General features: G+C 38.8%; 1 protein-coding gene across 9 annotated transcripts in view; it reads left to right on the top strand.

The window, feature by feature from the left end:
* The first annotated feature begins 211 nt into the window (after nucleotides 1-211).
* Nucleotides 212-14,806, top strand: part of elmo2 (engulfment and cell motility 2) — a 60,443-nt gene continuing 45,848 nt past the window's right edge. For 5 of the 9 annotated variants that reach the window (XR_014119386.1, XM_027002012.3, XM_027002010.3 and 2 more), the window contains exons 1-4: nucleotides 212-333; nucleotides 2,063-2,130; nucleotides 12,457-12,559; nucleotides 14,055-14,095. Coding sequence is in view for 8 of the 9 variants with exons in the window: in XM_027002012.3 (XP_026857813.1) it covers nucleotides 12,461-12,559; nucleotides 14,055-14,095 (140 nt within the window). In the remaining variant the exon portion in view is untranslated. Of the gene's footprint in view, nucleotides 334-365; nucleotides 499-2,062; nucleotides 2,131-11,023; nucleotides 11,163-11,548; nucleotides 11,586-12,456; nucleotides 12,560-14,054; nucleotides 14,096-14,806 lie in introns of those variants that run through there. The other 4 variants (XM_027002007.3, XM_081705421.1, XM_027002008.3 and 1 more) reach the window with 4 other exon arrangements.

Genomic DNA, 14,806 nt, shown 5'->3' with positions numbered 1-14,806 from the left:
TAACACGAGATAATCATTACCTTGGATTCTACAAGAATAATCTCAAAATTAAGAAATGCTTCTTCTTTGCTAATGCGTTATTCCCGGTGCATAAGTGCGTAAAAAACCCTCTTAGCATACTGAAGTGACATTAAAAGCAACCTATAGCAAAGAGCAAATGATAGGCTCCCGCCTATGAGGCGCGTTTTTCCCATAACGCCGCGAAGGAAAATCATCCATCCTTAAAGAACGAGGAGAGGATCATAACGGCGGAAAAGGAATTTCGTAGATTATGCAATAAGACCGCTTTTTTTGGACACCTTATGTCGATAGTCAACTGATAGAACTAGAAAGGTAATTATACATTTTTTTATTTGCAGAAATGAAATCAAAAAGGCCTATATTGTTCTTGAATAGATGGCAGGTCAGCCGAAGCTATTAGAATCCGTTGTTGTCATTTGAGACATATTTTGTATTTCAAGATCGAGATAAATCTAAGACTTGCTGAGCTTCTGAAAGGTACCAATTAGTATACTATAATGCGTTTTAAACGCTCATTTGATAAATTTGTTTCTGCATGTGAAGTCCTAAGCTAACGATAGCTTAAACTGAATCAACGCCAGTGATCTCACGAGTCTCACTAGCTTGAGTCGTCCATTCCAGCAAGACTGTGAGGCTTACCGAATAATGGAATGCATGCGAATACTAGGTTAATATTCTTGCTCAGGTAGCTATGCAGATAAGAACTGTTGTAACTGTCATAATGACTTATTTAATTAGTTTATGAGTATCATTGGATTTTAAAATAAATATTCATACCGCCTAACTGCAGTTTAGTTTAATTGTTAATAATTGGGTATGTTGGCAATAACCTGTAACCTAACATTTCAACGTAAATTAAGCCTGCTTTTCAGATCTTGTACAGAAACTCTTAACCAAACCTTTCAAAGCCTGTATCCTATCTTATCTAAGATATCTGCAATGGATGACTCAACGTGTTGTGCACGTTAACCCATTATTTAAAAGTCAAGGTCAGTTTTTTTCCAAATCTACATAGTCGTTGTCACAAAACAGATTGACAGATGACCGAGCCAAAACCATTGTTTGATTACTGTCATATTCTAACTGAGACAGTAAACCTATGTTATGCATCCTCACTTTTGGACTGATATGAATGAAAAACAAATGAAGTTAGAAATCTGACGAGACATGTTAAAAGTCCTGAAAATTTTAATTTGTAGTGAAAATTATGGTATCCTACCTTAATTTGTCTGTTTCCTGGTGGGGAACTATACCATAATTCAAGAAAATATATTACATTTTTAACATAGATATGTGAAGATATTATTTGATGTTTGCATTTCATCTGTAACGTCGACATAAATGTCAGTTATATTATATACTCATTTTTTTTAATAAAGACCATCTCTTTAATTTGGTTTTCCTTTTTTCCCTTTTTTGTGTAACCTTATTCATTAATTTTGTCCACCATTACTGATCCCAAAAGCCATCAAATTATGTCTGTCATTTAGTATAACAATCAGGCATCACGAACAGTAACAGATTATGCATGGTGAACACAACAATCTTGAATTCCGCAATGATGTATGGATTTACTACAGTTTTACTGTGGAACTCACTGGAGTTATACTGATTGTTTGCAGGCCTGACAGGAAAAGCTATCAAACCCTTATTTCTCTCATTTCTGAGTCATATTGTAACAAATTTATTCTTCCCCAAATGTTACTGGAGTGCCTTTGGAAGCTATGAGATAAGGGCACCTAAGAATTGGTGTACTGCCTAACTGCTTTTTTGTGTGTATGCTGTGATCTCACTGTGCAGTTTCACATACGCTAACTGACTGTTCTGTTAAGTACTTGGGAGTATGAGTAGATGACTATGAGTGGGTGCACACTACAATCTTCATAAAATTCTTTAAGATGTTGTCTGAATTATGTACTCAATACTATGACTATGAAAATCCATCCGTCCATCCATAGCTTTATGGATATTCTGTTCTAGCAAATAAAATGTGTGAGTGAATCTATGACTTCATTAATGCTTCTGTATAATTTTCCTTTAGGGGTGTCAACAATAGATTTAAAGGCTAGGAAAAACTGGAATCGGTCTCATTCAGCAATTTCAATTCAGGTAACTTTAAAACATATCAGGGGGCTTTTGTTGCTAAAATAATGGGGTTGTTTTTAAATTATGTCAGTAGATTTAATTAAGGATTATAATACGAGTATGAGGGAAACGTACCTAATTGTTTTGTTTTTTTTGGGTTTTTTTGAGGGGCGGTGGGGAGGTTGGTGACAGGGATCTGTAGATTTGTGTGCGCAGAAATATTAACTACCCTTCCAGGACCTTTGAGGGGAACTTTATATGTTAATATCAAAAAGGTTCATAGAGGTCATACATTGCATGTGTGTCTTCACCATACTGTGTAGTCATTGCCATCACATGACAGTTACCTGGAAAGGTATTCCATTCCAGCTGTACTTTATGATTTTTAAATAACACACATGGATTCTATAAGTTCATAAAACAATGCAGGAGTTGTAGGCTGATGGGCCATAATTTATATATCATAAATTATCCATATTTGTGTACCGCTAGGATCTTAGATGTGTTGTGTTGTGCCCTGGAGTCTTTTGTTGGAGGGAAGAGTGTAGCATCCCCTCATTCCTAGATCAAATGCAGTGTTATTTGCCCATTTTCTTTTAATGTTGCACACCTTTTAATTTGTTCAATGTGATGCTTATACTGATAGTATTTGTAAGATGCCGTGATCTGCGATAACTTGATATTTGATAGGCATATATATTTTATCAGTATGTTTTCTTGGAATCAAGCCCACAACCCCACCACCTTGCAGGTGAACTTTATCCATAACAGTTGTGCTGTGAGAGGTCAGTAATAAATTGCTGACTGTACTTTTGCTCATGGTTTATTATTTATACTTCTTGTAAAAGAAGCACAAGACATTTTGTTTTCTGTGTATTTAGGTTCAATGATTTCAGTAAACCAAAGCATGACCTGGAAGTGTAACAGTGCATTTACACTGTTCCAGCACATTAATGCTATTCCAGTGTATCTGCATTTGTAAATTGTCTAATTTACTTTCTAATGCCTGATGGTAGCTGTGTGGAAAATCAGAGGTTGCAGCATGTTGAAAAGTTGATGAACTAGAGGAACTTTAAATGAATCTGTCAAACATGACGTAGTTGCGCAGTCAGAGAACAGCAATTGTGTGAACATTATCTCATGTACGAAACATTAGTTTGGCTTATCAAAGTGTCCATGTAGATTTTGAAGAGGAGCTAAGTAGTTCCCAGTTTTCCTTTGCTTTATGATGCTATAGCATTTTAGAAGGAACGAGACAAGAGGCAGAATGCAAATGCAGGAGGTACTTTAATGATCGAGAGAACAAAACACGGGACAAACTGACACTGAGGCAAATATACACATGAACTAAGCAAACGGCAAAACATGGATGATGACGGTGATAGCGACAAGAACTCTAAACATGACCGAACATACTAAAATAACCTACAAACCGGAAGACAAAACCCAGACCCAAGAACCAAGAGCAGAGGCAGGAACAGAGAAACCGAGGGAACAGGACAAGGACCAGGAACAAAACCCACAATGGCAAAAAAGCCAAGAGGGAGAATGAGGAAATGCAACAAGACAACGAATGACGAGGGAAGACTGGAGGCACAAAAGGACGAGGAAAACAAAACGCAAAGCAGACCAGGCCAGGGGCAAAGGGACAGGAACAAAAACAGACAAGGGCACTGGAACGGACACACGGATGAGTACAGGGGCAGAAACAAGGGAGAAACAGGAACGGGCACAGACAATACAACAGGGGCAACATGATGGGCAAAAGCATGTCACTGGATGACAGGCGAAGCAAGTTCTGGGGCAAGGTGAGGAGCAGGAGTCAGGTTAGGACCGTAGAGCCAGTACAGAGACAAGGTAAGGCAGGGACCGGCCACAGGACCAGGGGTGATGCAAGCAGCTGGGACTGGAGACGACATACGACAAGGAAGTTCAGGCAAGACAGAGCAGGAACAGGAGTACTACATGAAGCATAGACAGGGACAGTACGAAAAGGAGGAGCTAGGGATGACTAGGCAGGACAGGAAACAGAACCAGAGGATGTCAAGGAAGCCGATCTGGACACAGAAACCTGAGGGACACAGGCGGGCACAGAAACAGAACCTGGTTAAAGAGTAGAAACGGATGAGGGGACACAAGAAGTAAACAAAGAAGAAGGGACAGGTCCAGGGGCAGGACTACAGACAGACATAGGAGTCGGGGCAGAACTACAGTCATGGATTGTGACAAAACTAGAAGCATGTATGGGACTTGGGGCTAAACAATGGACAGGCACAGGAGTTGGGGCAGATCAAGGGACAGAAGCAAGATGGGGAAAGTAGGACCAGTAGCATGGCTGTAACAGTAGGCAGGCACAGAGACAAGAGAGGAGAGGAGAGGAGAAACATTGGTCTTAGGCATAGCTGTGGAAATGGGAACAGGAACAGAAGCAAAGTCAGAGGTAAGTATTTTCAGCACAACTGAGACAGACACTGGAACAAAATACATAACAGGCATGGCTACGGGTACTAGAACAGGTAATGGGATATTGATACCATTTGGCGCACAGGAGAGCCATGAGGAACAACCAGGAAGAGGAACAGGACGGGCGGCATCTCTCACGCTGGTAACAGGAACTGGATCAGGACAGGTGGCATCCACTATGATGGGAACAGTTACAAGACACGCAGCATCTCTCACGTCGGGAACAGGAACTGGATCAGGACGGGTGGGATCCACTTTGCTGGGAACAGGAACAGGAGCAGGAGCAAGCTGGGTGGAGTCTTCCACGGTAGGAACAGGAACATGAGCAGATTGCGTGGCATCTTCCACGCTGGGAACAGGAACATGAGCAGGTTGGGTGGTGTTTCCCCACCGGAGACAGGAACAGGCAGGGTGTCTAAGAGGGCAGTAGCTACAGAAGGCTGGTTAGGTGAGGTTGCAGCAAATGGTGCTGTTAACAGCTGAAAGAAGCCTTCAGCAGTCCTTGCCTCTTGAGCTCTGAGTATAATGTCAGCCCACTCTTGTGCTCTTCCTCTGAGAAATGTTCTCATGAACAGTACTTTAACTAGCTATGGCAGATTAGGGCAGGTCAGGTTCTGAAGGTATATAAGGCATTGCATAATACATTTCCCAACAGAACTGTCCTCCCCATCATATTCACTATGAGTTGCCATCAGTGAAGGAAGAACCAAAAGCTTTGAGATAATCAAACTCCTCTCTTGGGAGTAAAACAGTGTCTCTTGTAGCGTCACGTGAAGGTGGCTGAGCTGAAGCGGATGGAACATGTCGCAATTCAGTGAGGCCCCCCTGCTGCATTCTTGTTTTAGCGGTCAGTTATTCTATAGCATTTTAGAAGGAACGAGGCGAGAGGCAGAATGCAAATGCAGGAGGCTCTTTAATGATCGAGGGAACAAAACACGGTACAAACAGACACAGGGAAAACACTGAGGCAAATATACACATGAACTAAGCAAACGGCAAAACAAGGATGATGACGGTGATAGTGACCAGAACTCTAAACATGACCGAACATACTAAAATAACCTACAAACTGGAAGACAAAACCCAGGGCTTATATAATCAAGACTGATGAAAGCTAACCATACATGGGTGAACATAATTACAGGTGGGGATACAGACTGGGGATGGAACAGAACGAAAACAAAACAAGGACCGAAAAAGAGGAACAGGTAAAAGCAATCACAGGCATGGAGAAAACAAAACTAAAGACTGGAGCAACAAGGAAGTAAAGGAAAACAGAGACAAAACAGGGAAACCATGGAAACAGGGATGCCAGGAGGGTGACCAGTCGTGACAGATGCCTCTTTGTTGACCTACAGAGCCAGCAGACAGAAAGTTTGGGCAGAGGAAGGTATCAGAAATTGTTCAGAGCTTAGTTGAATTAAAAAGGTAGCTGAAGGATGCTCTAAGGATGACAATGCAGTACTCTTATAGACAACTGTTGCTCTTCCAAAAATGTAAAAAGCACCTGGGAAGAAACGTGGCAAATCACTGATTTTTTGGCAAGACACTGTTTGTCCACGCTCATTTAGTAGCTTGACAGCATTTTCATTGACCAAAAAATCACTAGCCCATTTGTAAATGTATGTGTCAATTAATTTACTAATTATTAATTAATTACTGTGTCTGTGTGCATTTTTCAATCTTGCTAAATTGGACTTTAAACAGCAACTGTGCTAAATTCATAAAATGTTATATCTTGTAGTTTTACCCTGTCCTATAAGAGTGAGTGGAGTACTCCATAATGTAAAAAAATATAACTTTCTTTGACATCAGTATGAGAAACCATCACTTCATATTCCTTGCCTTTAAAGCTGACATGGGAAAGTTCTTATGTGACTGACAGAAGCACCATGGCTCACATATCTAGTATTGTTAAGTTATTTTGTTAAATATAATTATTTAATATTTAATAACAATATTTAATATTGTTATTGAATATTATTAACTGAGCTGCACATTACTCTGCTCCTCTATGTTAAAAGCTATCCTACAGAGATACATCTAGCTAAAGCTAATGGTCATATTTTGAGTGTGTGACGCATTATCTTTGCCATTATTAGAATTTTGCTCTTCAGTTCTGAGATTAATGTCATTCTTGGGATCTTTAGAAGCCACTATTCCATCTTAGGTGTTGCAGTCCCAACTGCCCCTACTGGGTTAACTTGTGTGTTAGCTTTCCACTCTCCACTTCCTCTTTCAGTCCATGGTATTTCTCCAACTTTTTATATTTCTTCCTTATGATGTTTCTATTACTTGGGACTGCCACATATATTAGCACTGCCGGGCTTGTTTGCCACTTCTTTGTTTTTCTGTGTGGACCTGGTCTGAGCATGATTCCATTTGGACTTGGGGGTGTTCAGCCCATATGCTTTGCAAATTTTCCTGTATATGATCCCCATCACTTGGTTGTCTCTCAGTGGATGATTTTCCCACCAGCATCTTGTATCCTGCTACTAAGTGCTGGATTGTCTTCTTTGCATAGTCTGCATTCTCACATGTTATACACCTCATGCTTTAACTGACCTTGCACTTAGAACTTGACTTTGTGCTGCCATTATCAGTGCCTCTCTGTTGTCTTTCAGTGCTGCCTTTTTCATCTATTGGTAGGATTCATTTATGAAAGCCACCTTTGCTATCTGTTAGTTGTACATTCCATGGAGGGTGTTATCCTGCCAAGAAACCATCTCTGCATCTATGGTGACCATGTCGCCGATCTGTTTGAGGCACTCTCACATCAGCTCAACCTTGGATTTATTCATGGATGTATTCATTGCTTGGATTTATTCATGGATGTTTCATGTTTCATCCTGGACTGTGAATTTTAAACTTTATAGGCCCCCTACCCTTCTCTTCTGTTTGGTGGACATGTTGGAATTGAATGCGCATGCAAGCAAACACTCTCTCTCTCTCACACACACACACACAAAACAAACAAACAATAAAAAAAAAACATGAAACATTTTTGAACAATATACTGGTTCTCTACCCTTAAAATATCTGAAATACGCTGATAACATATTTTTTTTTTTTTGGTATGGCTACATGCACATTTCAAGAACTCCCACTGTTTATTTCTTCCTTCTCCAAGTTTCAACAAGCTCTGGAGTATACATGAAATATAGTATGAGGATAACTTTTTAGATGTTTCAGCTAAGTCTGAAAATTCTGGTTTAAATACCATCTATCATAAACATATAGATTCTCATTCTTATTTCAGTACAACTTTTCAAGGCCTGCAAAACTCCATCCCCATAGCTATTAAGATTTAAATGCATTTGTGAGAGCGCAATGAGTGAGAATGAAGATTTCCTACAAAATAGTATGGAAATATGTGAATATTTTCATAACTGTAGATTTCCTAAGGAAGTCAGTTGATGCCTGTGCTCATGTTTTACTTGTTCAATGGATGCACTCACCTATAAACAATCTGCTGTTAAGCCAACAAAAATTCCTTTGGTGCTAAATTGCCATCCTACTAATGAAATAGGCTAATAATGTACTTAAACACTTAAACACAGAATTCTCCAGGATGATTCCAAGCTTTATTGGGGAAGCTTACTTTCCTCAGCTTTCACTGGAGCTTTCACTTTGACAAGGATCCAAATAAAAATGTAAGAAGTACTGTTCACATAAAAGCTAAGACCTTTTAGTCACAGGATCTAATGTTCCTTCTACCTACTGGTTGCTGCTCTTGTAAAACTGCTCAAATTTGTTCTCAGATTCCTTTAAAATGTTTTAAGTCATTTCTCATTTTGCCCTAAATGCTGGTTCTAAAGACTAATCTGGTTTTAATTCCTAGATATGGGGAAATGGAATGAAAGTTTCAGCAGTAATATCAAGAGTTACCAATTGAGGACCAATGGTAAAAGAACTAAGGAAGTGGTAGCTCAGTAGTTATGCTACTTGACTTGTAATCAGAAGGTTGCCAGTTCAAGCGCTGCCACTGTTGGCCCCTGAGCAAGGTCCTTAACCCTCAAGGTGTATTTAGTCATAATTGTAAGTTGCTTTGGATAAAAGTGTCATGTAAATATACCACTAGCCTATGCTTTCCCCAACAGCTATACCTCTTCTCAAATAAAATTAGTATGAATTTGTCATTTATACCTCACTCCTGCATCACTATGTCACCAAATGCTACATGCAGATGGTGACAATGAATATGACTGGCTGTCACTGTTTGAAGAACTTGGCCCTAGTGATTGGCCCACCTAGAGCCAATGGTGTGGAACACACTGTAATGAGGAGTGTAACAGTTGTTCACCAACGCACTCCAACAGCCAGCCCCATCTGGTGGCTGATAGGTGGGCTAGTTTTCCCTTACCTAAGGGGGATATAAATCAAATCAAAATGTATTTATATAGTGCTTTTTACAACAGATGTTGTCACAAAGCAGCTTTACAAATGTCCAAGTCCAAGCCACCAGTGAGCAAACCAAGGGTGATAGTGGCAAGGAAAAACTCCATAGAGCATGAGGAAGAAACCTTGAGTGGAACCAAGACTCAAAGGGGGCCCCATCTTCCTCTGGCTGACAATGGTCACCACAATAATAACAATAAAAACAAAACAAGCAATTAATATCTAGTCCAACTTTCTAGAGGTCCTAGTCTTGTCCCAGAGTGTGCATGTGTCCGAGACCCATCCCGCAGGAGAGCGTCCATTAAGGGCAACAGAGAAGTAGTTGTATAGATTGGTGGGCTACAGGAAAGGACATCAGTCAGCTGAGACAGACAGAGGCTCAGTAACATGATTATACAGACTCATCTCATCCCTGCTGAAAATTCCACTGCAGTATCAAAAAGGGTGTCCAACTGTGCATTTTCTTAAGGTTGGGCTAGATATCACTCCAAATGTCTGCTGGTAGTGTAAATGGATATGTTTTCCTTCTCTGATATGTGACTTCAAATGACTAATGAAACTGGGTAAGCTTTTATATCTGACTTGAAAAAATGCCATGTCACATTTTATAAGGTAATGTGAATGCTCTTTTTCTAGGATATCTCTCTATGTGGGCTGTAAATGTAGTAAAATTAATGTCTGAAATTCAATAGAGTTCTCATATCTTGCTCCTGCCTCACTATGTCACAAAAGTTTTAAAGATACATTTAAACAGAATTCAAAACAGTCCCGTGTATCCTTCTGTGCAGAAAAATAAAAATCCTTATTGGAGGTACTCAAAAAATTGCAAAAATAGAAGTAAAACATTGTCGCATGGACACAGCATATGTGCTTGAATAAATGTAGAGTTGAAAGTGCATCTTCTCTAGCTATGTCATAGCAGTTGTAACGCGCGGTGGCCCGAGTGCCGCAGGGCGCGCCCTGGCAGGACGCACAGACTCCTCCAACTGGGACGAACATTTATTAACATTTAAAGATATAAAGGCACTCACACTTATCACAAACAAGAAACATGAAACGGTTAACGCTAAACAAACACGATACACAGGAATATATCTAAAAAAAACGCGTTACATCTAGACATTATGCCGACAATAACGAACACCCTGCACACTTTAACAGGGTTTTATATACATACTGACGAACAAGGTGCAGGTGTGGTTACAAACAAGACCGTCCTCCCACTACACGTGGCGGGCCGAACCACTCGCAGGAGGCAAGCGTTCCGTGACAGCAGTTATCTTGCTTACTCACAAACTGTTAAAGCCTAGCATTTGGTCAGTGAAATTCCACAAGTGCAAATGTCTGTTAAATATATTAAAATAAAACCAATAGTATTTCAATTGGATGTGCTTAAAAAAATGCTGAACATTGTTCCTACAGTTAAATATCTCATAACTCTTATTAGCTACACAGTTACAGCACAGGCAAGACAGCTAATAGTTAAACACTAAATTAATACTAATTAAAAAAATGAGCTTTAACCTTAAATGTGAAATTATTTACTGTCATATATAAATAAATGTCCACTGTTTTTAGATAATCCACTATCTTGAGCCGATTCAGCCACTGTTGACACATTTGAGTGAACTAATGGTCATTACTTTAAAGTCTAAGCACCAGCTAATATGAAAGTGTCAAACTCATAAATACAGTGAAAGCTGAGTTTCTAACTTGTGATTATTGATAGTTAGATTTTATTATTATTATTATTTTACAAACTCGAGGAATACGGCTTAAGCATTGTTGGTTAGCCCCACCTGCTGTCTTTGGAGTCTCATAAACATCATCCATGTGACGCAGATGGTGGATAACAACACAAAAAGTTGAATTGTAGTTGAATTGTAGGTGATGGAAATTAAGAAAAGGGTGCATCTTTGGCTGTAATAATAAAGTGTACAGTGAGATCCATGCACAAATAGCCTAAAGATCCCAAAATATCCAATAAATGGACAAAATATGTAAACTTTAAAAAGGCACATTGGAAAAGACCATCCACATAGTTCGTTATCTGTAGTGCTCATTTCACTGTGTGATGTGGAAAGCTGGGCTCACATGACTTGATCATAAGAGTGCTGCTTTTCCAAAAAATATGGGCATGTAAAGACACTAAAGAGATGTGTTGAAGAGCTTCTGTGTGCATGGAAGTAAACAGGGTAAGTGCAATTATTTTGCCTATTTTAGTTGACATTAGCTAACATTGGCTAGCCTTCCTAGGTAGCTAGGTTAGTAGCTAACTGAGTGATTTGCTCATCTTGGTGGCCAAGCCATACTAGGCTAAAAACTACTCCATGTAGTTGCATTACGGAGATTTATAAAGTATCTTATGAATGTGAATTCGACGTAGATCGCTTTTACAGCAATACCGGTAACTGAACATTTGCGATTAGCTAGATAGCTATTGTCATTAATAGCTCAGTATGACGTTTGTAATGTTCGTTATTTAGCTAGCTAGCTACATTTGTTATAATAATCCAGCATCTTTCCGAACACAAGTTGACACATTGTAATTTATTTCATTTTTTCCCCCTAACGAAATTAGCACTAGAAATTCACTGGTCAGCCACACAGGATCGAAGGTAATGGTAATGCAAACAAGGCTAGACACATATGATTAACCTACCAAAAAACAGATTACTAAAACAAATGCAGTAGTTAGCTATCTTAGCTAAGACATTGATTATTAGCAAAAGGGAGTACTGCTAACTATTTAGTTACGCTAGGTTAGCTACATGACAAGTTATTAAAATGAGAAATATCAGTAGCTAGCTAGCTAATCAAATGGCCCTGTTATAAATAATTGTTAATAGACAAGATTACTTTTAGTAGTACCTTTTACTTTTAGGATCAATTTTCATTATAATGGCTAACATGACTGGGTCATGTTCGTTACTCTGGTGCAGCTTCTTTTAACTCTGGCTCAAATCGAAAGGGTCGAATTTCACTTTTATGACATACAGTCACACCCACTGTCACTGCAGATTCATGATCTTCATCAAATTCTAAAATATCTGAAGAACGAGTACTGGAAAATTCACAGTCCAAGTCAGTCATAATGGTCTACGGAGTTGTTCACTGTTGTCCACCAGTGACGTCACTCGGTAACGTTCTGGAATGTCCAGAGGCATCGGGTTTTTCCCTTGAATTTGCTTGAATTCGTCATTTTCAAAGAAACAAACATGTTATTTTCATTTTAATTCACATAACCATTTTATTTTATTTTTATTTTTATTTTTGTAGTAACTATGATGATGTGAAATCTTCTGGGAGGTCCATTAGCTAGGTTTTATTATACAGCTGCTAGTCAGTCAACATTCTTTATTATTCTGAACTTTCACATTTAACTGTTTCTGTGTATAGCACTTTTGTGAGATTTTGAAGCTAAAATGTATATACATTTAGTGCTATAGTTGAAGTCCTTGTCTGTTTTCTTTCCTCCCTCTTTTCTAGTGGCATGCCCGAAAGGAGAGCAACTATGCCACCACCTTCGGATATTGTAAAAGTGGCCATTGAATGGCCTGGTGCTAATGCTCAACTCATTGAAATAGACCAGGTTTGAAGAATTTATTTATTGTTTCTAAATGGGTGTCTGGGTGTGGGTGTGTGCGCGCGCTCTTGTGTGTTTCACTAATTCTGTTCTTGTCATATGATTTTAGTGTTTTTAGATTGTTCAGGTAATATAAGGATATTTTTCAAGATCTTCTGAACTTATGCCACATTTACATATGGTATTAACATGCATCTCGAGTGATTGGATCAAAAGTTGTCAAGCAAGATGCTGTTTACACCTGGACTTTTCATGTGTCTCACATGTGTCTGGGTTGACCACATTTTGGATTTTTTGCTACTTGTATAACTTCCACAGGTGGGTCAAAGAGCAACATGTACATTTTTGTTTTACATTAGTAAAGACAGTCCTTGGTTTTCCATTTTGAGCCCTCATCCCAAATTGAAATGAGGTATCTACACGCAGAAGGGCTTCAGCCACAAATGTTGCACATTTGACATTGGTAATTTTTGTTTTTCAACATGGCTAATTAGTAGGTTTAAATTTTCAAGTAGCTGCCTTTCTCAACCATGCTTACATTTTTACACTGGGATGCATTAATATGGATTTGCATTTACAGTACAAATGCAATGTGCCCATGTGTGTCCATGACCACATGGCTTAAGTGATCATAATTTTTCTGAGATGCATATGACTCTTTTCACACTTCTGCTTAGGGCTGACCAATTGAGATGCAAGTTGGCTGGGATGCATCAAGGTTGATTTGCATTTATAGTACAAATGCAGTGTGCCCGTGTGTGTCCATGACCATGTGGCTTAAGTGATCAGAATATACATATAGATATAATTTCTCTGAGATGTATATGACCCTTTTACTTAGGGCTGACTATTTGAGATGCACGTTAATACCTGGTGTAAACAGGGTCAAAGACATGAGCATGTGGCATGACAGGGTTTTAGGGACATTCCAAAAACATTTTAAATAACATTTAAAATGATATTATGAGAAGAAGGTTGTAGTTTTACTAAAACCTAATTACAACAGCATTTTAAGGTTTTAAATAAAGAAATTATCTGATTAAACAGTTGAGATGCTACAGAAACAAAAATCAACTTGAAATGTCTAACTTCTTGAGAAATAAAGAACACTACACACTATACCTATTTTAGAGAATTTGTATAATTTTCTTTTTTTGGTCATACAGAGTGAGGTCTTCTGTGGAGCATTAGCTTTTGCACTAGTGTAATTTACCTAATTTCAACACCTCTTCTGCCTATTCTGCTGTACCTTAAGGTTTAATAAGCATGATCAGTCTAGTTTTACCTTTCTATATTATTCCTGTAATTATAACAAGCCATGGCTGTCCATCTTGTTCTAAATCTAAATTTTTAGTGGCTGCTGACAGTAACTATTGTAGGTTATTAAAATTTTGAACAGGTGCTGAAATTTTCCAGAAACATTTTTGTTTTCATGTTATTTGTTCCTAAAATGGTCTATTACACAGACTCTGTCTGTATGTATTTTTGCTCTGTCTTGCAGAAAAAGCCTCTCTCCTCCATTATAAGAGAAGTTTGTGAGGGGTAAGTCCACATTCTTCCACATATCTCTACATACATCCGATTTTGCATTTTTTAATCTGTTTTCTGTAGATGTACGAAACATTGTTTGTGTGTGTTTGAGACCTACTATCTTAAAAGTGCTGGTAAGGAAGAAGTCAGAAATTAATGCTCACCCATCAAATGTCTATGGGTACTATGGTGGCTTGGTAGTTAGCACATTTGCTTGTCAGGGTCTTGAGTACGGGTCCCTATCTGAGTGGAGTTTCCATGTTCTCCTCGTGTCTGTGTGGATTTCCTCTGGGGTCACTGGTTTCCTCCCACAGTCCAAAAACATTAGGTTAGGTAAAAATTGGCTTCCTTAAATTTGTCCTTGTGTGTGTGTGAGAGAGAGAGAGAGAGAGTGAGTGAGTGAGTGAATGCTTACATGCCCACTGTTAGATGATGCTCTGTCCTCTGTGTTATCCTCTCTCCACTTTGTTTCCTATGTTGACTAATTTATTGGTTTTTTTACCTTTCTGTGCTCTTCTATGTTGTTTCCTCCTACCTCTGGTTCTTGAAATACTGTTTCTCCTAGACTCATAAAGGAGAGCTAACTGCCCATAGATCGTATCCAGACTACACCCTGGAAATCTTTAGTACTTATGTAATAAGTCTAATTTAATTCCACCCATTCTCTCGCTCTCTCTCTCTCTCTTTCTTTCTTTCTTTCTTTCTTTCTTTCTTTCTTCCTGT

Source organism: Electrophorus electricus, chromosome 22, assembly GCF_041902795.1.
Source record: "Electrophorus electricus isolate QZ-2024a chromosome 22, ASM4190279v1, whole genome shotgun sequence".
Taxonomy (NCBI): domain Eukaryota; kingdom Metazoa; phylum Chordata; class Actinopteri; order Gymnotiformes; family Gymnotidae; genus Electrophorus; species Electrophorus electricus.
Note: the sequence above shows the minus strand (reverse complement) of the source record. Positions and strands in the feature narration are given on the sequence as shown.